This window comes from Pseudopipra pipra, chromosome 10 (assembly GCF_036250125.1).
Source record: "Pseudopipra pipra isolate bDixPip1 chromosome 10, bDixPip1.hap1, whole genome shotgun sequence".
NCBI classification, from domain to species: Eukaryota; Metazoa; Chordata; class Aves; order Passeriformes; family Pipridae; genus Pseudopipra; species Pseudopipra pipra.
The window spans coordinates 9,613,718-9,640,141 of record NC_087558.1 but is presented as its reverse complement, the minus strand read 5'-3'; the positions used below and the strand labels follow the sequence as shown (position 1 = coordinate 9,640,141).

Sequence of the window (26,424 nt, the reverse complement as noted above, 5' to 3'; positions counted from 1 at the left end):
AAAGTTTCTCTCTTGTAAAACAAGGGTAACGCAGGTTGATGCTTCCCTATTTAACAGTAGATTTGTTACAGCTAATTGCTTGTTGAGTGTTTAGTGCTGTAATTATGATCTGAGTTAAAGCTTTGCTTGTGTTTCACATCATTGAAAGCCCTTCCATTGAATTATAGCCTCTTGAATTGGATATTAATCCTGCTCAAGTACACTTAAAACAGGCATCCCATTGTTTAGTTTGGGCTATTCTTCATGGATGGGCTTTCATGTTTCATGTAGGCATTTTTCTAGCAGACTGGTATTGCTGCAGGAAGTCTGAAGGGAAAGAGGGCGTGCTAAGGCACAGAAATATTCAATAAGTACAGACCATTATCAGATGATCAATCACAGAGTTAAGGAGAGAGAGAAAAGCAGCTTTTAATTTGGGTGGAAAAGGGCATCGGAGCTTTTATTAAATTACTAGCACTTTGTTCACTGTGACCTGAACTTCAGGGTCTCATGGTGGTCACGGGTGATCTTAGGCAGGCAGGGATTTCCGATAGTCTGTAAAGCTATTTTCTCTCCTTTCTGGTGTGGGTTGGCACCACTCATGCTAAATTTATAACCTTGTGGTGTGGGTCCTCCCAGGCAGCATGGCTGAGCTCACGTACTGGATCTGTGAGTTATGAATGTACCAGTATTGTTAACGTTCTGTTCACAACTGGAATAACAGAGTTGACGGCCTTTGTGTTGTGGGAAACAGCTTATCATAGGCTGTGCCCTTGTGACCTTCCAGCTGAACCAGGGCTGCTGATTCATGTTGTGACTCCCTGACAGTCCCAGACTGTACAGTTAACCTCTTGGCATTAGCATGCACTGCAGTTAGAATGGATTTATAGCCATCATCTGGTGCCAAACCACAAATGTGATTAAATATCTTAAGAGTCATTCCTTCAAAACAAGAGGTAAGTATAAAGTGTGTGCACTTGAGGAGAAAATGGACACCTGAGACTGTTCTTTCTTACTGGTTTGAAGAGCAGTTATTCCCCTGCATCCAGGTATCTCTGAAATCACTAAACAGGTGTCACAGAGTTTGGAAGAGCTGGGATTTGTATGCCAGTCAGCTTCCTGCTGGTCCTATATTTGCAGGCTGGCACTCAGAGCAGTCAAAACGGAAACTAAATTAAATAGCTAAATTATTTTATGGCAACCAAGTAGAGCATTTCTCTCTGTTTTTCTGGAATGCACCAGCCCACATTGCTACTCAAAATAAACAAGAGGAATAACTTGGTGGTTCTTTGAGGGCATTTACTGCCTCTTCACAAAGGTAAATAATGAGAAGGGAAATAAGCGAAACTCTAATAATTAGGTTTGCTTCATTAAACAGCTGCTAAAGATAATCTTTACTGCAGACTTCACTTGAGAAATAACTCAGGGATGGTAGAAACACTTGGAGCTGCTCAGGTTTGCTCTAACATGATTGTGCTGAAAAGTTTGGCTTTGTTGGTGTTAGTCAGGTGAGCAATTTGTGGTTTGGTAATTCAATGTTCGGCAGCAGAAATATTGATTAGTTTTAAGGAATTAGGACATGGGTTAAAAAATCCTGCCAGAAGTTTATGTTGACTGACATTCTGTTCAAAAAGAGTTGAACATAATAAAGCAATAATTGTTCTCCACTTGGAAACACCATGGTCAATAGTCATAGAACAGGCACTTTTGTTTATCTCACCAGCATCTACGCATTCCTGTCCGTGCTGCAAAGCATGGTTCAATCTTCATTGAAGCCAAGCATGGCCTGTGATGCACGGGAGAAGTTTCATTTATGCTTTGCAGAGAGCAGGCTTGCATTACTTGCCTGATTACATGGTACTCAGTGGCAAAGCAAGAAACACAGTTCTCAAATCCAAGCTCTTCAGCTCTTGACTGCCAGGACCATGTTTCTTCAACATTAAGTTTCCTGATGTGCTGAGCCTTCCTCATTCTTCCCAGTGCCAAAGCGGCAGTGGAAAGAAGTGGAAAACAAAGCAAACTTTGTGACCTTAAAAGCTGCAGAGTAAGTGTTTGCATAACCGAGGATGCAGGATGCTCCAGGATGGTTACTCCGTTCTTCAGAGGGGAGCACTGGGAATGATTCCCAGGTTGGAGACTGACAGCTGCCTCTGGTCTCATTGAGGGATATGAGTGTTGGTGTCATGTCTGACTTCCTCTCATTCCAGAGGGTTTGGTTTACTTACTTGTTCCATGCCAGCATGCTGTTCTCCATGTGATATAGCTCTGGCAGGGATGATGCATCCCAGAGCTGTGATGTAGCCACTCCTGCCACAGAGAATGTGATCCCGACTGTTTAGTGCATTTTCTCCTTCTGTGCATTGTTGAGCCTACCCTTTACCAACTGTTCAGGTAAGCCTGACCACACTAAAAGCTTGTGTCTCACCAAGGCTCTCTTCTCTTCCAGGTGATCCCAATGCTTCCCAGGCTGCTCTGTGAGGAGTTATGCAGTCTCAATCCTATGCAAGATAGACTGACATTCTCTGTGATGTGGAAGTTGACTCCAGAAGGCAAGGTACTTCAAGCAGCAGGCAGTCATCCTGCTAATCTGTCCTACCTTGGTGGCCAGCCCCTACTCTTGCAGAGAGAGTGGTAAAAATGCCATCCCTTAGCACCCAGGTGGATAGCAAAGGTGAAAAATACTGGAGGATGTAAAACTGTCCCTGTATCTTGTCTTGCTGATGATATACTGTGGAATTTCCAACTGGACTAATCTCTCAACATGGTGGAGAAAGGAGGAATATTTGTATGAATCTCAGGAATAGAGAATGTCCTGCTCCTTGCCAGGTCACCCAACCATTTAATGTCTTGCCTGCAGCAGCAATTCAAAGCTAATGCTTTGGGTGGTACAAGATGTGTCCCCTGACTCCAGCCCTGCCTTCACAGGCAGTTGTGCAATGCGGTGGATGTGGGCAGTATCCCTCTGCCTCTCTCTGGTAAACAGACTATTTAATTCTTCTTCAGAGCTGCAAATTACATCAATCCAAATAAAGCATGATAGCCCTTCAGCAAAGGCACAGCTACATCCTCTGCATGTGTTATTTCCAGGGAGCAGTTGTGGAAGCTGTCTGTTGCTGCAGCGAGCTGCCCTCAGCAGTGAGCTGCCTGCCAGCACTCCCCAGGTCTTCATTTCTCTCCCTATTCTTTTCCCACACTCTTTGTAACCCTAAAATCTCTTTGGTGATCACAGGGTCCCCTCACTAACCAAGAGGGGCTAAAGACTGGCAGGACCAGAGCACGCTCTGATCACTTTTTGTGACTTTTTTTTCAACCACAACTCTTTCTGTGGACGCTATTGTGCCAATTTGGTAATTTTTCACAAAGATTAACTTTACTTCCTTGTTATGGTCCCAGCTGCTCTAAAGTATACTGAATCTAACTTTGTGTTTTAGCAAAATAGAGTTGCAGTCCTGATTCTGTATTTCTGCTGCAAGTCCCTGCTCTATCACTGAGGTGGATTGTATGTCTGCTGTGAAAAGTGTTCCCCTTCCTATATTCCCCTGTGATTGCTTATGAGGCCTTCTAATAGTAGCTTCTTGGTGGACCTTTTATTGACTCCGAGTCATCTTTGAACTGCTAATAGTCAAGTCTTAATTAAAATGAGCCTTTAATTACCTCTTTTCTCTCGTTCCATGCAACATATCCATTACTTGTATTTGAAACAGTGCTCAGTCCAACCATGTCTGACCAGTGAGAAAATAGGGGATCTGTAGCATCTGCCTTCTGCTGGCTCAGGGAGGAAATCTCCAGAGGAGCAGTGATCTGGGCCATGGCCATGCTGCCCCTGGGAGAGCAGGGTGCCTGTGGCCATTTCCACAAACTGGTTTCTCCTACAAGGACTTTCAGGGTTGCAGTCTTAATTGAGGTCACTTGATGTGAATTCCAGGTGAAGACTGGAGAAGAATTTACTCTTTCCAAGAGAAAAAGTAATTGTAGGGCTTTTGCCTAGAGGGGCATTCTTTTAAGAGCTTGTATTTATAGGTGTTACTGTGTCCATATCTCAGTGTAAACAGGATCACATGCTCCACCATGCTCTGCTAGGTGAAAGGGAGGTGAGTTAAAGGCCCCAACACAGCCCTTGAACCTCAGCTGCTGGTGGAGAGCCGTGAGAGCACTGACACTGAGGACAGGATGTTCACAGAATCACAGAATATGCTGAGTTGGAAGGGAGCCACAAGGATCATGGAGTCCAACCCTTAGCCCTGCACAGGACCATCCCCAAGAGTCACACCATGTGCCTGAGAGTATCATCCAAATGCTTCTTGAACTCTGTCAGGCTTGATGCTGTGACCACTTCCCTAGGGAGCCTGTTCCAGCACCCAGCTGTCCTCTGGATGAAGAACCTTTTTCTAATGTCCAACCTAAACCTCCCTTGACACAACTTAAGGCCATTCCCTCAGTTCTGTCACTGGTCACCACAGAGGAGAGGTCAGTGCCTGCCCCTCTTCTCCTCGCGAGGAAATTGTAGATTGCAGAGAGATCTCCCCTCACTCTCCTCCAGGCTGAACAGACCAAGTGACCTCAGTCACTCCTCATACAGCTTCCCCTCAAGGCCCTTCACCATCTCCATGGCCCTCCTTTCTCAGAGGCTGAAGGGCACTTTATTGCACCCCAAGTGCACAGAGGTACCGTAACCGTGAGCCTCCAAGGCAGAGCCCAGCAGCACTACCAGAGGTGAGAGCTGCTCTGAGATTCCACTGTTCCTATTCCAAAGCAAGTAAGTCTAAAGCTTACGCTTTCCACAAGGAAAAGCCACGCAGATTCCACATTTGAATGTGACTATTGATAGCTTGTTGGGATTTTTAATTCTGGTTTTCTTTTAGAAAAATAATGCCAGGTTTAGCCTTTTCTGGAGACAGGCACTTTCTTGTTGCTATTGCTCTTGGGTTCTGAAGTTTTTCTCTTCTAGTTTTCATTGACTGTAACAAAATGTTGCCCGAGCAGCACTCCACATAGCTCCATGGACTACAGTGGGATAGTGTGACACAATGTATCCGAAATGACTTTCCAAGGGCAGAGGCGTTAACCTTATTGTTACATCTGTGCTGTTCCTCTGAAGCAGAGCTGGGCCTTAATAGGAACGGCGTAGCACGTTCTTGTTGGGATGCAGTCAACAGAAAGATATTTGCAAACAAACAATGCAACTTTTCTTTTTAAGTTTTGCCTACTGATGTTTGAAGCACAGCCCTGCTGGTTCCTTCTAACAGTGACAAGGAAAAATTGCTTCAGTCTCAAACATCCTGTACAAACACTGTGTTTTCCAGGCTCAAAACTGTTGTCGTCAGCCAGGACGTGATACAGACACTGCCTTGTGTGGAGAAAGACCTCAGCCCCCTGCACAGCTATGCCACACCCTCAGAGAGACCTGTAGCCCCAGAAACTGTGCTGTTGGGAGGGTTTCAGCTGAGCAACACTGGCTGCCATCACATGCTGTGCTCAGGAAGTGGATCATTTAAAGAGCAGTGCAGCCTCTTCCACACCAGAGATTGTGTTTGCTTAATATCAGGAGATTTCTTGGGTCCAGCAGATTTCATCAGATGTTGCTGACCTACCACATATGCATCCCCCATCACCGCAAGAAGCTGAACCACATTTAATGGGATGCAGCAGAGCACAGAGGAGGTGCTGCCAGCACCGTCACAGCATCTCTGTTCAGCTTTGTGGCTTTCTCTTCCTTTCTTTCTCCTTGTCTTAGGGGAAGGGACACACACAGAATAACCATGAGCTGAGGGTCAGAGCACTTTACATTGCAAGATGCCACTTGCTGCATCTCCACTGTTAGAGCACTTTTGAATTAGAAATGAGCTTAAATGCCCTGTGACTTTCAGAGCTCTGATCTGCAGAGTTATACTGCACAGTATATATTCTGTGAGGGAGCAAGGGTATTTTTGGGATCAATCCTTTGCTGCTAAGCAGAGAGTTTGTCTTTCTGAAGCCATGTCCTTGATGAGGCTGTCACAGAGATCTGGCTGTTCTCCCTGGGCACTGTCACTTGCAGAATTTACCTTGTCCTGTTGTGCTGATGAAGGGGTGAGGTGGCACTTGTAGCTAAGGGAGAATTGTAATTCTCCAATCATTCTCTGAGCACTTGTGCTTTGAATGGTTTATCAGAGACTGCATCTCTCTCCAGAGCCCTCATGCCAATGCACTTGACTTTTGTCAAGCCTTCTGCCCATGTCCTTCTGCGCTTTCTCACTGGCTTGATGAGCTGTTGAATTCTTTTCTATATCTCAGCTAAAGATAGATTTTCCTTTCTCTTTTAAGACATAATTCTGAATTGCTACTTCTACATTGGTATTCTGTTAGGGAGTTTAAAATTGAGTGACTTCTGATTTAAAATAAAAGGGTGTTATAAGCAATTTATAGAATATTTTCCTTTCGATTCCAAAATAGTTTGGAAGCCCAGAAAGGTTCCTGGCTTGAGTTTGGGCCTAGGACCATAAACATGTTTAGAGAGACAAGGGATCAGTGACTCTTTATCTCTCCTCCAGATCCACCAAAGTCCTACTCAGGTACTTTCACAAGTGCAAATCATACACTGAGATTCTTGCAGTACTCCTGAAAACAGCGTATTTTAAGGCCAGCCCCTCGTACCCTGGTGGCCATGCTTTAATTGAAGAGGTGGAATTCATTCTGCCATGTTTTGGGTAGGAGATCTGGCATGTGGGTATCTGCCTGTTGCCACTCCTGCAACCTGGTAACCTTTGACTCAATGGACTGATTTCAAGTTCTGGATTGGCTGTAGTTCTTTGGGCTCTATGAAGGAGGGAAATAAGGTAAAGAAGGGAGATCCAAGCAGTTCCCTATGTATATGCACAATATATTGTTATATATTACATCCATGTGCATGTTACTCAACGTTAGACAACCTATATGGGCAAAAGGCCTGAAAGTCTCAGTAGGACAAGATCTTCTCTTGGAGATCACAGGCAGTGGTGAGGTCTGGTGTCATTCCTTCCAGTGTTTGTACAACTTCCCAAGCTTTCATGCACTGGAAGAATGAATCCTCAGATCGATTTACACTTTCCAATTTTGCAGATCCTTGATGAGTGGTTTGGGCGGACAGTCATCTGCTCCTGCGTGAAGCTAAGCTACGAGCATGCACAGATTATGATTGAAAGCCCTGGGAAGGTGTTATCACCTGAAGAACTGCCCCCTGTCTCACCTCAGCACTCAATAGCTGAGATCCAGGAAGCTGTGCTGAACCTGCATCGAATTGCCCAGAACCTCCGCAAGCAGCGCTTCGCTGATGGTGCCCTGCACTTAGACCAGGTGAGTACAGCCCCTTAGGGGGCTCCCACTCCACTGGAGCAATTTTGCCTTGTACCCCCTAAGAATTTCCCAATCAGTCTAAAACTTCAAAGGGTAAAGTTAAGGGTGGATTAGAAAGGCAGGTTTGGGTGCCAATGCCTTCTTAACAGAGGCATCAAATTATGTACCAAAAGCACTAAGTTAAGTAGGATTAAAAGAAAAATCCCTGTTTTTTAAGGAGTGGTCCATCTTTCAGCATTTTTCAAAATCCTAAAACCCTGCTGGACTGGGTAAGTAATTCATACAGTGAAACAAATCATGACGGTGTCGTTCATTATCATGCAGTTCAGATATCCTTAGTGCACATTTCACTGTGAAAGGCTCATCCTCCACATTTATTTCTGTGCTTGCAATACTCTTGTTTTCCACAGCTTTCATAGCAGTTTTCTGTGCTGGGAAAATGGCTAACTGTTATCTAAGATAATACTTATAAGTGTTGGGTGTGTTTCAGGGAAAGAAATGCTAGTGGGGAGGTTTTCTGTCTGGGGTGATTTAAATAATCTTGTATCAGTTGTGGTATGTGTCGTTTCTATTTTACAAGGAAGTCCAGATGTTTTAGGCTATCACAGCAAAAATACTTTTGCATATGATGTTTAGCTGCTCTGAGGTGGCTTCTGATAGTTTTTTTGGATGGGAGGTTCCAGTAATTTGTAGAACCCAGTGGTCTTCCTGAGCAGGAGACAAAATAATCTCTTAACATAAGGAAGCTCTATTGTTTCATTTTGCAAAATGAGCATGAGTCAATATAAGGTTATTACTGAGAAAGAAGCTATGTAAGAGGTGTAAACAGGACTGTTATATGTAAGACATACGTTGTAACTCTTCCCTTTTGCTCAGCATTGTGTTATTGTCTCCAGTTGCAGGAAAGGTCTAATTTTAGAGAAATCGTTGTTGAGCAACAGGAGCAAGAAGTGTCTGTGATCTGTGTTCTTCCCCGACAGAGCATGTGGCTTATTCTGGCAGAGCTGCCATGAAGAGGAGGCAATGTGCTTTCCCCCATGTCTAAAATGGACAAAAAGACACACGTGTATCTTCAGTTGCACTAGAGGAGATTGGGATTTTACTTTAGGATAAAATTTCTGGCATAGGCATTGTGGTGTCTGGGGCTATCTTGCCTACATCTGTTGTAGGACGTCTTGGAGGCTTGGTGTGGCACACCAGTGAGCCTGGAGCAAGGACATTTGCTTAGGTCCCTCCTTGCTCAAAGGAAATAGTCATTCTTAAAATTATATTAAAATCATTTTTGGAAATCAAACTTCCACTTTGGACTTTCCTTAACCTCTTTTGGAACAGAGACTTCCCTGTCTGAGGTTTAGCATACAATGGCGAATAAGCTGGACCTTTTTTTCCAAGCACACTCTGAATTCTGAAGGAACATAAAAGACCCAGCCTTTGCATTGGATGAGCTAACTGGGAAGCCTTGAAAGTGTCTAGGTTGGAAATCCAGTCCGTTGTGGCTGGGACCTGTGGCCCGGGAAGTTCACTTGCTGCATTCCACATATCACTGTTACAGTGTAGTGCTGAGCAGTCACCATGTAACCCTGAGCTGAGTGCCTGTTATCAAACTAACTTTGGGGGACATAGGTTTTAAAACAGCTGTGACATTTCCAATGGGGGGATTTAGCCAGTAGCATCCTGTTCCAGTGATACCCCATAAAAGATTAGCGGTGTTTTGTTTTGCTCTGTGCAGCTACAGAGGAGCCATTAAAGAGAACATATTGGAGCATCATTTGTGAGATCGGGGTTAAAAGCCACAGCTAAGGGCACCAGAGAGGGCTGATTCTTGCTCAGCCTAATTCCTAAACACTGTGATAAACTGAGTTATATCTCACAAGTGGCACTTTAAGTCTGTGCAGAATCTCTCTCCCCTGGCAAGAGTGTCAAAGTAATAGTCTTTGAGAAGGAAGCATATTTTAGATCAAGGGACACTTTTACCATACTTACTCTTTTCAAGTACTGCCCTGATAGTTGTGTTTTGATAAACTACACCCTCCCCAGCCCGTGGAGAAAGTAGTTGCTGTAAGGCCTGAGTATGAACAGTGTGTGAGGGATCGATTTGTGGACATGGCCAGCAGCATATGGCCAGACAAAGCAATCTGTATCTTTTAATAAAATGGGATAACTCCCTCTGCTTTTGCTCCCCCAATTCCCTGAGTTCCCATGGACACAGCTGTACACTGTTTCCCACTTCCAGCCCCGAGTGAGCAAGCAAGGGTGGGTGTGAATGGGAAATACACCTTTCTAATCACTGGACCTCTCACTGATTTCCTGTTGAGTAATGTAAATCTTGAACAATGAAAGACAAACTCCAGCAGGAAACTAGGGGCAATGAATTATCGAATTCCAAATAAATATGTGAGTGAAGGAAATGATCATCCCACAGTCTTATGGGAGGGGGTGGCTGAGCGTAAATGACTCCTATGCTTTTTTTTTCCAAGGGATGTGAGCCCTCTTCCTATACATTGCATTACGTTTGAGAGTTCTACCATGGGATCACTCCTGATTGAACAGTGACAGCTTTTTTTCTTCCTTCCACCATGCCATTTTTCAGTGTGAGGTGCTCATGTGCTTCCTGTTGGTATGAAGAAAATCATGAGGGAAAGAATCTCCCATCTTCCTTTGCCACTGGCTGTGGTGGCCTTGGGCTGGTGCTCTCCCTGTCTGCTTCAGTTTTCTCTTTGGAATGATACTGGTCTCCCCCATACTATCTCCAGTGTTATCTCTGAGGCTTCTGGCTGAGTAGCTGTTTCAGGGCCTCTAGCCTGAAAACCTGTTTGGTTCCCTACACTATCCATGTAATTTAGGATTTATTCCCCAAAACAAAGAACATCTCTCAGATGAATCCATTCATGGGCATATATTTGTAATAGCAGAAATATTGGTTGGCCAGGGAGTTCTTTGGTCCTGACACAGGATGGCTCCAGTAGGATGCAGCAGTGTCAGGCTGGCTGTGCTGTGGTAAGGGGAATGTTTTCTGTTTGAATGTCACTGCTGAATTTTTATGACCTGATGTGAGAGTGGCATCTGCTTGCCCATGGTTTTATCTTTTAGCAGCAATTTTAGAAGAAGGGATCTCTGTAGTTCAACAGATGAGGAATATATTATTTCTTTTAATAACTTAGGAATCATGTATCTGGGTCGCACAGAAGACCTTGAGACATTATGGAGATAGCATACAGTCTGGAAAGCTTAGGATTTGTGGGTTTGGTGTCAGTATATATGTGTCTCTTTGGGGCTGTGTATTTTCTAATTCGTGCTTCGGTTTAGTCCTGGCACGGCAACCTTCATACCTGCAGCCCCCTCCTTGCTCCCCTCCTCAGTTCCTTTCGTGCCTCTGCAGAGGTCTGGTAATCCTGATGGGATTGCAGGGAATCCTGCTGCATTGGACCATGGGTGCAACCAGAACCACACATCGGTCGTTCCATGGGATCCAGCTGTCCCCATAGGCCCCTTCTGGGACTTTTTCCCTTGAATATGATTTCCTGTGCTCCCTAGTTCCAAATAGCAGCTGAGCTGAGTTTTAGAGGTTTAAAGACTTTCACCTTCAGTGGCTAAGGAGCTTATGAAACTTTGTCCACACAGACAGAAATTAATGTATTTCTTTTCTTTCTTATTCAGAGCTGCAGCTTTTAGATGAAAAGGCAAGAGGCCTTGTATGTGACTTTAAGAAAAAAATGTTCAGATATCTACAGTATTGTCTTCCCCCCCCAGACCTCCTCCCTGCCCAGACTGTGAAATACCACCCCTGTGCTGTCCTCTCACAGCTCCTGGTGCACCCGCTCTCTAAGCTGGAGCAGAGATCTGACCTGGTTTAAAAAGCAAAGTGAGTACAACCCACAGCTTTTCTTTTTTTTCCTGGCCAGGTTACTTGGAAGCTGGATCGCTTCCCCAACCCACAGCTTTTAGAAACAGTAGCCAGAGAATCAGATAGAAACTTGCTTTCAACAAAAACCATGAAGTTTGCAGAAAAGCTCCTTAGCTCCAGCCTGCCTAGAGGAGACGTTCTGATAAATGGTTCTCTTTTTGGCCTCAGCAGTTTATAAATGAATCACGAGGATGGATGCCTACAGGAAGACAGGTTAAAAAGGATTTCTGTGCGTATTTAAAATGAGAATACCCCGGGATGCTGATCTGTCTCTATGACAACTGTCTGTGAGCTGAGCAATGCCTTTTGTTGTGCTGGTGATTCTGTCTTTGCCAGCACACTTATACCTGGGTGCTCAAAACATCAGCATTGACCAGAGTTCTTTGCGAGAACAACCCAAAGTGCATCTGCATTAGACCAGTTAATGACACTGAATCATTTGGTAGAATAGCTTCTCTCCTTGTTTTCTGCAAAGCAGACATTCAGCTTTGCAGGTGTATGTGAAAAGGGAAGGAATAAAAGGACAAAAATGCCAAAGATGAGAATATTGCACAAATATAAGGGTTGAATTGGTAGTGAAATGGTCTCACTTCTGCTTGCTCCCAGCCTGTGTACCTTGCCACTGTCTTATCATCTGAGCAAGGGTTGCTGTTCACTGTGGGTCTCTATTGCTTTGAATAACTCAGAAGTAGTAAAAATGGTGTTATTGTAACTGTAGCACACCGGAGACCTTACCACTGATCCTGTCCCATGGCTGCTGGGGTCAAGACCAGTGATCTTTGAGAATTGCTTTGTTTCTTTAAGGCTGATGGAAATCCTAAAGTTGTAGAGCATTTCTGCCTCAGGAAACATAGGGAAACAAGTGCAAAGATCCCAAACAAACACCAGACTGTGCAGAGTGCCAGCTCCAAACCACTCAGGTATACGGCACACTGGATATAGTAACCAGCTCTGTACAGCTTTTGAAGCTCTCAGAACCAACTCTGACTACTTGATGCAAACAGCTCAAGCCATTCACACGGAAAACAAGGAGGAGGGAGGACACTGTACATGCAGGATGTGACACTGTATGTTGGGAAATTTCATATTTAGTTGTGGCTAATGGGATAGGACGGAAACACGTATTTTTAGACAGTTGCTCCTGCTAATGCTGTTTAATTGGAAATCCCAAGAACCACAGATTAATTACTATCACTATTAAAATTTTCCAATATGAGCAACTGCTGGAAATAATTATGGCAAATCGTTTTGTCATATTTCCTGCCTCATATCTGTATAGTAAGTATTCAGGTCTTTTGTTCTTGCTACGTGAAAGTAATAAATATTTCTACCCTGGTTAAACAGCCATTGTGTGCAAAATACAATATATTAGTAAATGAATGGAAGACCCTTTTGATTGGGAGAACTGTTTACATGGGACAGCAAAGGGCTATAGTACTGCATAGAGCTCAGTTCACTGAGTGTGCCTATGTTTGCCCTAATAGCATGATCTGAACGTATGTATTAAAATGCTTTTGGGGCAGAAAGGTCACCCTGAATTGAGTACTCCCTGAAGTGATGCTTAGGTTTTCTGTCCATGGCTGCTGTATGTGCTACCCCTGCACACTCTCAGTGCATGCACCTTTCTGGGGAGGAGTAAATGGCTTTGCTCCAGCCCCTGACTCTTGGCTGCATCTCTTGGCCAGTCTCAAAGAGAAAGTCATGGTGTTCATCGCCTAGGATGTGACGTTGGTGCCAAATTCATCTTGGATTTGGTTCCCTCAGGATAGATTGAGGTGTGTACCTGCTTGTGCACTTGCTTTTGCCCAGGAGAAAATCCCAAAGGCCCATTTATAAAATCCTGAAAACTGCCATGATACCTCCCTAAAGAGGCCGTTACAGCAACTGTGCATGAACGTGACAGCAGAGGCAGGGTGGGCTGTATGTACAGTGCTGTAAGATAAATGGAAACTCAGACTGACAAGGAGCTTTCACTATTCACTTCCTATCACAATTCCACCATTGTCTGCTCTTTCTCTTTGATGTCTGGCTAAAGAGACATCACTGAAACCCAGAATGGGGACAGCAGGTGCTATACGATCATTATGGACAGTTGCTTATACTGTGTGATACATAAGGCAGCTGGGGGAATGTTGGATGTATTTGGAGATTAATTTCCTTTGGGGATTTGATGTCTTTTGCATAGTCCCAGTTAATATGTCAAAACGAGCATCTGAGGCCACAGCTTCCTACTGGTGGATGCTGCCTTTCCTTGCAGGAGTAACTGAAATGCACGTGCAAAGGTGTGTCAGCAAAGTAGGAATGATTTTCAGCATGTCTTTCCTACAGTACCACAGAGGAACATGGTACTTGACAGGCAAATGTGAGGTGTCACTGTTGTTGTCATAAGCAGGTGACGGCTCAGGTTGGGCAGTTTGAGGATCCATGCAGGATGGAGGCGTTGCAGGATTGTGTTATGGAGGGGATGTGTGTTGGCTGAGCATCCCTCTGCTCACATGGAGATGTTTGCACTGCCAGTAGGTTTTGAAGTATTTTGATTAAATTAGGATTTTGAGTGGAAAGCTCTCTGAATCTAATCTTTTGCCCTGGGATTTTAATGAAGTCTTCCCAGGGGTGTGAGTAGGATTGATGTCCTCGCACATGTCCCGCCGCTCCCCGATCGTTCTTTTAGAGCTGAGCAGCTGTGTCCCAGCAGGAGCAGGTGGTGAAGTGGTCGAGCTGGCTCGGGCAGGAGGGGAGGGTCGGACGCTGGAGTACAGGGCTCGGCTGTGGAGCATCGTGCTGGGAGCCACTGCAGCCAGATGTCTGGGCAAGCACAGCCAGGAAGGAGCTCCCCACACAGTGGTGCTCTGGCATTAATTTACCATCAGTAATGCAAGAGTGGATTATGACTTTATTCTTCCTGGAGTATTCCAGCCACTAGCTCAGATATTCAAGTCCTCTGGTGATGTACGAGTGGTTTTCTTCTAAACAAACACAGCTTAACCCTTGAGTTTTATTAAATCTACATAGACCTGCAAGCTGAGAAAATTCTCCATAAAAAAGAGCTCTTATGGTTTAATTTTGAGATGCTGTTAGACACAGCACCAGTGTCAGTTGTTCTTTCATCTGCTAGCCTAAGAGCAAGTATCAGAGGGGAGGCTGGCTCCATCCTTCCAGACAATGGGTATGGCATGAAGAGGTGAAGCAGTTGCCTGTGCTCACTTGGTGTGTTGGTGGCAGAGCTGGCAGGTCTGATTACCAGACCAAATCCAGCACCTTAGGCCAAGGCTGACCATTCTCTTCCTCTCATGTTTATCACTGACAGCTTTTGAATAAAAACTGTTGCTTTTCTGTTTCTGCTGTGTGTTGCTGGCCCATTTAAGGACATGGGGTTTTTTGTCCCTGTCCCCAGGGGATGCGTCTCACAGTGCAGAGCAGAGAAACAAGGCACATCAGCACAGAGGGCTGAACTGTGGCCAGCACGTCTCTGCAATGCAGAAGCAATTGGTGTGTTTCACAAGTGGCCTCTCTCTCCAGTCTTTTCAGATCTCAGGCTTTACCCATGTGTGCCAGGATCAAGACAATGGGCTACTATCCCATTGCTTGCGTGGGACAGAGTTGCAGTAGGCAGTACATCATCAGACCTTCCAACCATTGTAGAAGGGGGGTGAGCTGGAAATCATCACATGCTGACCTGCAAGGAAGGTTGAAGGTGTTTGCAAGTACTCCAAATTCACACATGAAGTACACATCTCTTGGTTTCCTGGATTAGCTGGACACAGATGGATCTTGCCCTTGCTTGTGGCTGCCTGGGGTCACCTGCACACAGGGACCTCAGAGAGCACCAAATAGCTTTTCTAGGGGAAAGAGAGGTCATCTGTGGTGGGTGGTGGCTTAGTGTGATGGAATGTGTCCCAAACATGAAGCTGATAGCTCAGCTGAACAGAGGATTCAGTGCTTGATCCAGCTGAGCAAGCCACTCACTGGTATTTTTGAGGTTGGTAGGGAGAGAATTAGTGGCTTCTGCTGGCTATATTGAAAGAGATTCAGGATGGAAGAACTGGTTCTTAATGAAGCAGAAACAAACTGGTTCTTCAATGTCTCTGATAGAAAGATAGATAAGCTCCAGAAAAACATGTGTTTGTGTAGAGGTGCAAGTAGGGTGAGTGTTTGGAGGAAATTCTTGTTTTACATTTTCTGCTGAAGAAACAGTCCTTGCTCTGAGAGTCTTGCCCTCCAGTTGATGGTGTTTTTCTTCCCTGGTGATGAACAGACGTCATCAGAAAGTCTCTTGTTGTTCCAGATTCTGTTTATCACGTATTTGAACAGAGGCTTGACAAGGGTTTTTTTCAGGTATTAATTATAGTTGACTGCATGGCTAATCCATCATCCTCTTTAGATGAAGTCACTTGGTGTTGAGTGATGTAACTTCAAGTATGATCAGTCTGCCATAGGTGAAGATGTAGCAGCTCTTTGTCAGAGCCATTTCGGTTTCACCCAATGGTATATGGAAGAAAGGCTAATTGTATAATGACAAAAGACAATGTTTGGAAGGAGATGAAAGATTCAGACATTACAGTTCTGTGATTTCTCATTTCAATTCCGAAGTGAGAAGGGAAAAAATTCTTGCTTTCCATGACCACAATTCATTTTATCAGGTGTTTCTGGGCAGGATCACTCCTTCTGAGTCCTGGGATGTTTTATCTTTTGTGATCCATAGCATACGGATGCTGAAGTACAAAGAAGCTCAGAAAGCACCTGTGGTTTTCACAGCCATCTGAAATGAGACTACAAAAGCCTTATCCAAGATACCAACAGCTGAGCTGAGGATGGAGCTGATCCTGTCCCGTCTGAGAAAGCCTGCTGAAGTCCACTTGTGGATTTATCTTTAAACATTCCAAGTTCAAGCTTACATCTTCTGAAATTATATGCCCTGCTGAAGTTTGCGGTGATTCATTTGGAGTACATTTTGTTGAGCAACCTCTTGGGTTTGTTTTGAAAGCAAGTGGCTTTGAGTCTGTCTTTAGTAGTCTGGATCATTTATCTTCCCCTTTTCTGCATCTTCACGTGGTAACAGGAAAGATTTTTAAGCAAACTAACATAGTTCAGAGTATGGATTTCCCCTAAATATGGAATTGCATAAAATGGGAGCTTGAAGCATGACATCTCAGATAAAGTTGTTGGTCCACATTCCACTTGTTTCTGAGATTTGTCCATAGTTGAGATTTGAAAAAGTCCTCCTCCTTTGTACAGTGCTTCATTTGTTTGTGGGAGACACTGTGATTCCCTGGTGCTTCCTGCTTCCATCTTAAGGCACAAACACCCATCTGTCCCCAAAGATGAGTATTCACAAGTTGTTGTGTTGTCTGCACCTTAAACCTGCCAGCACTATTAAACTTTGCCCTCTGAAGGAAGCACGTTCCCGGCTTGGATCTCAGCTGATAGCAGATATCTTGCATTTGTGCTAATTAGTGACCAACTAAGCTGGGCACAGTCCACTGCCCATCTGTGATGGGCTGTCATTAAATTGATGGTCACATGAAAACTGTACGAGAGGTAGCGAGAAAGCAGCGTCACGAGTTCGTTGGACTAGAGTGGTGTGAGGGACTCGAGACACTGTAAGAAACCAGCCACGCAAAATCCCTGGGAAGGGGTTTTGTGGGTAATTCCTTTAACTGGACTTGAAAAACTTGTTTCTGTCACAGAAATACAAACTAACCAAGCAGGCAATGATGCTTGTTTAAAAAAAAAAAAAAAACAACCAACCTAGCCCGAATACAACAAAATTTAATTTATGCCTTCCTTGACAATTGAAGTAAACTGGCCCCCATGGGTTTGATCCATCTGATCCTGCAGAACCTGGGGCATGCAGAGCTGTAGCTTATTGGGTGTCTCATGGCAGTGCTGAGAAATTTGCAGTCTCATGAGTCAATGGGAGGTTTTGCATTAGCTTTATGGTTGCAGTTTCACCTCAATTTCAAGGTCTCTGTTTTAATCTCAAGACTCTCCTTGTTTTTCTGAGAAAAAATCCCACTGATCCAGCAAGCACTTTACTTCTGATTAGCATGTTAGAGTAGAAGCTGACCCACAATACTAGGAAATAAAATGCTTAAATAGCTAAAACGGGATTTTAAAAAAATGCAATTTATTAAATGATTTCTGGGTTGGTGATGTGTTTAGCAGGTATAGAAGGCAGAATGAACTAAAACAGGCTTTGGCATTTCAGAAAGTGAGTCATTTTTTCTGTTGCATCATGTATAAACTTTTCTCTTCTCATGTATGTATGGTTGAAATTACTTTGAGGTTTTGAATTCTCACTTCAGCTCTCTGTTTTCTATTATTTTCAAACATTACTGAAAGTGATGGTTGATAGTCTTTAATACTGTGCTTGCTTTGCCTTTCTCTGTAGGTTTGTTTTTTTCTTTAAGAAGACAGTGGGCAGCATAGAGGTGGTTAAATGAGCTGGGGAGTTACTGGTTTCTCATGTTTAGGTAGGAGTAAGAGGTAGGTGTATTGATGGATCCATAACATTGTGCCAGGGGGAGCTGCTGACAAATAGCCTTTACCCTTGGGGACCAACTTTGAAATCCTTTTGCAATTTGGTCATCTCTTTTCAAATTCTCAAGAGTTTATAGAGTTTCCTTGAAATGAGTTTAAAGACCGGCCGTGACAGCAGACAGATGTGTCTTTCCTTAAAAGAGTGCAAACCAGCATTAAACCCTCGGAGGTTCTCTATGCTGGAGGAATGCTATTGCTCAGAGTCCCAGGAGTTTTAAGATAAAGACTGAGCAGACAATGAAGACTGGGAGATGCCAGATAGAAATATGGTGTCTAAATGGAGTTTCCATAGGTCAGGCCCAGAACAGAAGCCAGTTGGTCTCCACATGCCAGGACCAACAGGATGTTGTACATGCTTTTTGGGATGAAGAAACACTGCAGACAGAGGTGTGTTAAAGCTGCCCTTGTGTGCCTACTTAGTAGGTAGAAATGGATACTCCTCTGAGGTGAACTCCATGGCCACCTTTCTTTTGAGTTCACAGCTACCATCCTCACCTGGGCTCTGCAGGGGAGAGAGGACTTGCCATATCCCCCAAGCAGTTGGGCAAAGTAACATCACCTGGGTGTCATCCCTTCAGGAAAGTACACCTGACTTCCTTGGCTTGGTATGCTGCCAGACCTGGATCATCCCTCCTCTTGCTGTTTGACAGGTTGCTGTAGCTTGCTTAGGACCCTCGCTTGGCACCCAGGATCAGTGGTTTTGCTACAAGTAGGCTTTGTAAAGGTGGTAGCACAGCGATGGGTACAAAACATAATTCAGAGGAGGAAGACTTGCTGCTGCAAACAGCTTAAGCAGCCAAGAAATGGGTGCCACCACAGGCTTTTCTTTCAACCCTCAGTAATTTTTATTGTGAAGGAGTTATGTTTGGGGAAGGGTTTTTTGTTTGTCTGAAGTAAAGAAAAATAATACCCTCCTTCGTGGAGCTGCTGCCTCCAGTGCTTTTAGAACTAGTGTTCTAGACCAGCAGCTGCCTGGTCTATTTTGTCTCATTAGAAACCGGCTTGATTTTCAGTCTTGACAGATCCCATGAGAGTCTAAGAGATCTATTAGAAGGATCCAAGGTGAGTCTGTGGTATGAGAGGGTAGGAATTTCCCAGCTTATTGAATGTCAGCTGTGACAGTGCAGTGCCTGGGGTGTGCTGTTGCAAGACTTGAGCTGCAATTATGGCATCCTGGAAATGTAAAACTAGAAAGGGCTTTAGGAGATGATCCTTTCGTTTTCCTGGCAGTATCAAGAGCTCAGCTGGTGGCAGTCCTGCATCAAGTTTGTTGTTACTTTGTAGCTGCTGAGACCTGTGTAGCCAGAGTGAGTTCCTTCTGGGGTTATCTCCATGACTTTCACCCTCCAGCCATGCAGATACAAAGTGTGTGAAAGAAGTTGCCTTTGGGCCTGTCCCTCACGTGTTCCCAGTTAGTCATTGCCTGGAATCTGAAATACTAAAAGCCTGCAGAAACCGTGCTAGGAACTCGACTGAGTGTGTCAAGGTCCTCTGGGGTAGAGTTCAGCAGTCTGAAGGGCTCACCTGATTATGGCAAGGTCGTCATGCAAAGGTGACTCACACGAGATTATCTTTGATGTCACTGAGTGTTCCTTCCTGTTACAGTCCACAGGACAACCTGCTGGCTGCATTGTGATAGGGTTTTACTGGATGGGGCTGCAGAGCAATGCTATGGTGTGAGATGCCCTCTCGTGCAGTCCAGGCAGCACAGCTCGATGCTCCCATGGCTGGTGGCATCTCCAGGGACGAGTGGTGTGGCTGGGTGACAACCAGTGTGGGTAAAGCGTAGCAGGGATCTTTGCTTTTCAGTTTTAAGTGGGGATTTCAGCCTTAGGTTGGGTTTATGGAAAGCAGTGTGAGGTTTGGTTTAGAGAAGAGAAGAAAAAAAAAAAATCTTTTCAAAAAAGCAATTTGTTTCTGCTTTCTGTGAGAGAGGCTTCCAAACGGACTTGGTCAGTTCTGCAGTACGATCAACAGGACTGGAAAAAAATACCAAGTGAAGTAACACAGTGGCTGTGGTAAACATGAACTGGGGCCTTGGAAGTAGCTAATGGCATACCACAAAAGAGTCTCCTTTCACCCACCATGGGCTGTGCCAGCAGCAAGCGCTGCCAGCACTGGCGTCTAGCAGAGGAAAGCATCATTTGGCTCCCTTTTGGATTTCATTACTCTTCCTGCACTCCCTCCTGCTCACAGCAAAAGCCTTTCCAGTTGTAAAGAAGTGAATTAACTGCCTTCGTGTCAGTGATGGATGAGGCGCTTTCTCCCCCTTCAAAGGGGCGAGCCGTGCCGGTGAATGTGGGCCAGCGGAGTTGAAAAGTCCAAGCGGAACAGGAGAGCCCGTGTGGTGACCCAGCTGTCAGGCAGGACACCCTGGGGACGGCTCCCGCCGGTGCCCTGCGAGCAGGGGAACAAAAACTACTCTCAGTGCGCCTGCCCGGCCTCAAGGCTCTTTTTTTTTTTGTCCTTCTTTCAATGGACTTGGGCACATCCCTTAACACTCAGCAGCCTTTTTTGCCGGGTTCACGGAGCCTCAAAGGCTTTCACAGGGTGCTCAAAGGAGGGTTAGCACACTGGTACTTGGGAGATCTCCTTTCAGGCGTCCATGGCTAATCATATTAAAGGTGACCTCGTGGGCAGTGCTTTCCATTGTTGCCATATGTTTTGTCCAGTGCTTGAGTGATGTTGTGCATTGGAATGTATTCATGCATCGCCTAATTTAATCACCAGGCTTAATCCCCTCTCCCGTTCTACGCTCTTAGAATTTACTGGCTCCTTTCTAGCCTCCTGTGCATTGTCTGGATCTCCTTCACAAGCTAATACTGATGCCTGGAGATATTTTTATTTATTTATTTACTTTCAGAATGTATTTTAAAAATATAATCTCAACCACAAACTCAGCAACCTCTCCAAAGGGAGAGCAAGCGCAGTGGATGCTCTAGCAGGCTGATCCTTCTTCTCTGTGATCTTTTTCTTCCAGCTTTTCCATGGAGAAATTAAGGATTAGGCTCATGAGCTTAAAAAAACCCAACAAAATACTACGAATGGAAAAATGACGGGGAAAGCAGTGTGTCTCCTTTTAATATTGTTGGAATAAATAACTAATTTTAAGAACTTGACTGTCTCTGTAAAATATGATGTTGGTTTCTGCCTTTAAAACTTACCACTTTGGTATGGACAACTCCTATTCCAGGGCTGACTGGACAAAATTAACCCAACAAAGCCCCAGGTCCATCAAGCTGGGGAACTGGAAAGCCTGATTTATGCAAGACTACTGCAAAAACCAGAGAGCTCTGCAAGAGCTGCTGTGCTCCACGGGAGTCAGACATTTCTAGGGAGTGGGGCTCTGCAGAATGTCTTTTAAGGATAATTTCTAAAGATTTTTCGAAGATTTCCCTGCCCCAGCTGATGCTGCCATGTGGAGGGGTATATAGAAATGGGAATTTGAGATTCAGTTGTGTCGTGACTTGCTTTAGGAGTGGATGGGAATAGTCCTGGCAAGTGAAGGCTGTGATGAGATTTTAGGATGATACATGATCATGTTGCTAGTATGTTGAAGTCCCAGGGGCAGGAAACCTTACACTTGCTGAGGCAGACTGTTAAATAAACCACCTCATGCTTTGGTTCAGCTCTTAGATTGTCTTGCTCTGCATACAGTGTGCTGGTACCCACAACTCTTAACAGTGGACTATATCCTGGATGTCTTTGAAACCTTAAACATGGATTGTACCTGAATTACAGCTTTGAATTTCCCTCTGTGTGTGTGTATGCACGTGCACACACGAGATCCTTGCAGCCAAATTCTCACGCATCTCACTGATCTTCTGTGACTGGTATGTTTTTGGGTTTGATAGGAAGAAGGAGTGATGACGTAGAAGATTGCAGGTTTGTGACTGGTTTTAAAAATAGTTTTCAAATATTATGTATCTTCATTTTAAAGAAATGCAATACTGCTTGGAAACCACAGCTACTGAACATAAACCATGTCGAGCCCCTTACATATGTTAAATAGCAATGTGGAACAGAGTTGTAACAGCCTGCTGTGCATTAACATTGGAAGAAGATCACTGATCCTACCCCTCACACTCCAACCCAGGGATTGACAGCAGCGTCATGGACTCTGACATCAATTTGGCCCTGCAAAAATGCTTTACAGTTTACACCTCACCTTTTCAGCGTGAACCTTGCCAGAGCCCTTTCTGAAGCGCCTACATGCAGAAATTGCTTCTCCGCTGAAGCGCAGCCGTGTTGGAGCTGGAGTAGGACAGCTGGCTGTGGGTTAGCTGGAGGGCAGGGTGCCCGTCCCACTGCCAGCGGGGGCGCTGAGACAAGTCTCCTGGCCCCCATCCACTCCTGCTTCCTTCTTTCTCTGTGACAGAGGAGCTGCGGGGTCCCTAGGAAAGTGTGAGCAGGAGCAGGTCGTTGCCAGAGGAATTCAACTGAGCCACAGCCAGCCCCTTCCCAGGGGAGCCCAGCGGTTGCGCTAACAGCAGCAGCTCTTGCTGTCCATGGGAATGGGCAGGGATGTCCTTGGAAAGCTTCAGATCTCCTGCTTGTGCACTGAGCAACCGTGCTTAGACACGCCATGAGATTTGCTGAAGTAAGAGAAAGGAGGTCATGGCACCCACCTCTGCCTGGGGAGGAGGGAGTCAGCACTGCCATGGTGGGGTGAAGAATGGTGTTTTCTGGCATGCAGTGTTTGAGAAGATGCTCTGCAGAAGACAGTGGACTGAGTGTGTATGGCAGGAGATGCCTTCCCATCTCCGTGCTGCTAACAGTGTCGGAGGAAAAGGTTTGGCCAAGGACACAGCACAGCTGCCTGCACACCTGGCAGGTTGTAACATGCTGCAAGAAAGTCCAGATTATCCCCAGAGAATGAGCAAAGCTGGACTCAGCAGTGGTAGGCCTGGACTTCAGGACTGCCAGGTATTTCATAGCATCACCCCAAGGGATGGGGGAGAATGGCGTGTCTGTCAAACTGAGGTCAGCACGGTGTGATCAGGGTATTCTGAGTCTTCATAGTTCCAGCTCCAGTTTAATGGCAGATATAACAACCTAGAAATACTGTTGTGATCTCTCTTGTTACCTGGCAGAGCTCTTATCGCTGTGGCACAGGGGCTGTTCATATTTTAATGGGTTTATCTCTTGTATGGAGGGTATTACAAGCTTTCATCTGTCTTCAGTGCGACTCTACGGAAATCCCTCCAGGCATGAGGCAGTACCTGGGTGCTGAATTAATCTGTGCTCCTGGATTCTCACAGCTCCATTAGTGGCTTAGCAGGGGAAGCAGTTAACATTAACAAACTTAAGAAAATAGGATTTGCTGTGTTTGATCTGCCCTTGGCTCCGTGTATCCTCCCAGTAGCAGTGACAAAGACTGGGCACATTATGGGAAGGCACACAATAGTCATAGAGAAGACACAAGATAGGCTGATTTGTAAAATGTGTAGCAGCATCCTCCAGAGCTCATGGGGGGGGGAAAGTTGTGCTGTAGTCAGGTGCAGTAAAAGACACCAAACGATTTTTCCTCCTGCCACACACAGAGACATCTGCACCCACGGCTCTTACCTTGCATTTCCCTGTGACTTGAGGCATTTGAAGACAGCACAGTGTCATGTCCTCCTTCAGGTAACCACTGCCGTGTGCTCTGTTGCTGGCATCCATGAGGTGTGGATCTGCCCTCCCTTTGGGAGTGCTAAGTTCTGCAGTGCTGTTCCCTACTGACTGTGGGCTCTCACAAAATAGCAGGGCCAAGTTAAAATTCAGGCTGCTTAAACCTGGGGTCGGTAAGTTAAGACCACTTTTCAGGCATGCTGTCAGGTGTGTGAAATAACAGCACTTGGGGATAATGACCTGTTACCTCTACTACCCTCTAATAACGACATACCAAGCAGTGACTTTAGCGAGGGTTTCTACTTGGTTGTGTCACTTTTCATCTAGTGCAAAAGTGGAGCACAGCAATTGCTTTTCCTAAGTCTTCAGGCTCTTACTTAACCGTTTTGGGACAGAAACACCTTTGGGATCTCTTTCTGACCAGGCTTTGCTTTTCTCTATCAGATCAAGATGGCATATACATAGATTTCCACACTGCCCAACCTGTGACAAAGCTAGTGTAGGTCCCACAGACCCCTCAGGTCCTGCCTGTGACTGACCAATTGGGCTACAGGTGCTGTGGCCGCACAGAAAAGCCCATTTCTTTGGCTGCTGGCACTAGTCACCTTAGGGGAAATTTTACATCAACTGTACCCCAAAAGTTCCTCTCCTTGTTAATAGTGAGAAATATTTCCTTTTTTTCATGGTTACTTTAACTCATTTGGTTTGTCTGTTTGCTCCAGGATTTTTGGAGCAGTGGTGGTGTTTGCTGCTCTGCCAGCCCCTGGTGGAAGAGCCAGGGATTATGAGGCCCAGGGCCTCTCTCAGTCCTGGGTGTCAGTGGGTGCTGCTGGTGTCATTCCCTCCTTCTCTGGCCTCTGCATGAACTGCAGGTGCTTTGGAAGTGTAGTGTCAGCAGCTCCATCTTCCATCTCTCTTCTCATGCAGCAGACCCTGGTCTTGCCTGTTCCTGTTCACACCAGTTACAGGTCCCTGTGCTGCTCCCTGGCCTCTGGCTGTTTGCCTCTGATCTCTCCTGGGGAATTTTAACCCTCTGATAAGGTACATGATGTCCCAGTGCTGCCCTCCAGCCATCAACTTATTCATGGACAGGGAAACTTCACTTGCCATCAACTCTAATTGCTTTGAGTATGGTCAGTCCTGCCTTCCCAGGAGTCTCTGAGGTTGTTTCAAATTCCTGATTGCAATCTAGCATCTTACTAGAGTCTTGATCATTCTTCTCTCCCAAATTCCTGCTTTCGTAAGTGAATTTCCATCTCTCTCCTGTGAAGAAGAGACCATTGGGACTGGGCAGGACATAACTGGTTAACTGTCCTGCTAAGACTGTAGTGACCATCGGTCTTCAAAATGCAAGAATGTTCTTGCAGCCCAGAATCTCTCATCTCTATTGAGGCTGGCAAAGCCCAGCTTGTGAGGGCTTTTTTATTGCACAAGTGAAATCAGTGAAATTGTCTTTTGTCAGAGCATGGACGGGGCTGGGAGAGGTGCAAGAGTCAGGAATAGTTTAAGGAGAGCCTGGGAGACAGGCTCTGAGTAACAGAAAACTAAACGGCCAAGCAGCGAAAGTTGGCATGTATCTCGTTAGTGTCACAGGTTTTTTTATGTGGCATTTCCTAGGGATGTTTTGCTTCCATTTTCAAATTGATGTATGTGTAGAAAATACTTCTAACTTCATTGACAGTTCTCTAGTGGTCTAGGGCATGTGGTGCAGTGTCACAATTTGTTAGCTTCTGAAGAAGGTATTTTTAATCCACAAATTTAAACTCTTTGCAATTGTATAATCCGCATTTTAGTTCTGTGGTTTCCTAATCGTGCATCTAGAGAATGAGCTCATCCAGTTTATAAAATGAACGGAAGTATTCAGCTCTTCTTTCTAAATAAATCTGGATCCATTTCTTTGTGGATTGCGTCTGAAACCTCCCATGCGGGCAAGTGTGAATGCTTAAAAATAAACTGATTTGCAGTTTATATTTTTGCCAAGTGGTGAAAGTTGTCTCGTGCCCTGTCTTTCCCAAAAGGCTCTCCAGCTTTGACTTACAGCTGTGAAATAAAAACCAGCTTGCCATTTTGATGTCAGCACTTGCCCTGATCTTTGCAAAGGATCCAACCACACTCCTTTCTGGGTCTGCTGTACTGCCTGATCACCTCTAGTAGAGGTTTTGGGGCCACTAGACATCAACAGGGCAGCCCTCTTTTGTGCTAGAGAATATATGTTGGTGACTTCACTCCTATGATGGGAAGACCTGAGGGTCCTCACTGCATCCCAGGGCTGATATTTGGAGAGCAAGACCTGCTGCAGCCTGTGGGATAATTTAGTTTATTGTGGCTTTGGGTCCCACACTGGGAACCTCTGGGTTTCCAGATTAATTTAAGGGGCAAGAGCTATCTGATATCTTACATCTTCCATGTCAGGGATTCGCTGGCCTTGCATATGTTTTATGCAATTATATGATGCAGGCAGCAGCAAAGTAAATGATAAGGATTTTAAAATAGTCACCTGAGATTAGCTCAGTTGCTTAGAGCATGGTTGTGGGTTTGATCCCCGTAGGGGCCATTCACTGAAGAGTTGGACTTGATGATCCTTGTGGGTCCCTTCCAACTGAGAATATTCTGTGATTCTGGGAGTGTATCACCTATAGAAGTAAGCAGAGGCATTCAGACCAGAGTAATACCCCAAATGAGCTTCAGCTCCTTTTCCTAGGCTGGGTTGGGGTTTGGCTCAACATTATCCTTAGCCGCATGTGTGGATCTTGTAGCCTGTTAAGAAAAGTAGTTTGCTGGCTAATGTACTGAGGACACAGGGCAGCAGAGATGGCTTTGGGAGCCTCCCAGAGAATTGAAACCTTCACCTGGAAATTGTGCATTTAGGAGTGGGGAGAAGGAGTCTCTCTGAGGAGGCAATAGGTGTGATTGTATCAGTTTCGGACCAGTTCACGACTTCCAACCAATAGCAACAGCAGTCCCATAACAAGGTGCTGAGATTGGCCAAACATTTGCTGTCTGCAAAGCCAAAAGGAAAGGACTGCTCCAACCCAGTGTGAGAGGTGACTAGTTAAGCTGGTAGTGAGTTTCCTTGT

At 45.1% G+C, this 26,424-nt stretch overlaps 1 protein-coding gene across 4 annotated transcripts in view; it reads left to right on the top strand.

Annotated features, from left to right (window-relative positions):
• The window catches only part of DIS3L2 (DIS3 like 3'-5' exoribonuclease 2), a 182,295-nt gene that overhangs the window by 112,523 nt on the left and 43,348 nt on the right, over positions 1-26,424 (top strand). For all 4 annotated transcript variants that reach the window (XM_064666095.1, XM_064666094.1, XM_064666097.1 and 1 more), the window contains 2 exons: positions 2,426-2,533; positions 7,057-7,290. In XM_064666095.1, coding sequence (XP_064522165.1) covers positions 2,426-2,533; positions 7,057-7,290 — 342 coding nt within the window. The remainder of the gene's footprint in view (positions 1-2,425; positions 2,534-7,056; positions 7,291-26,424) is intronic.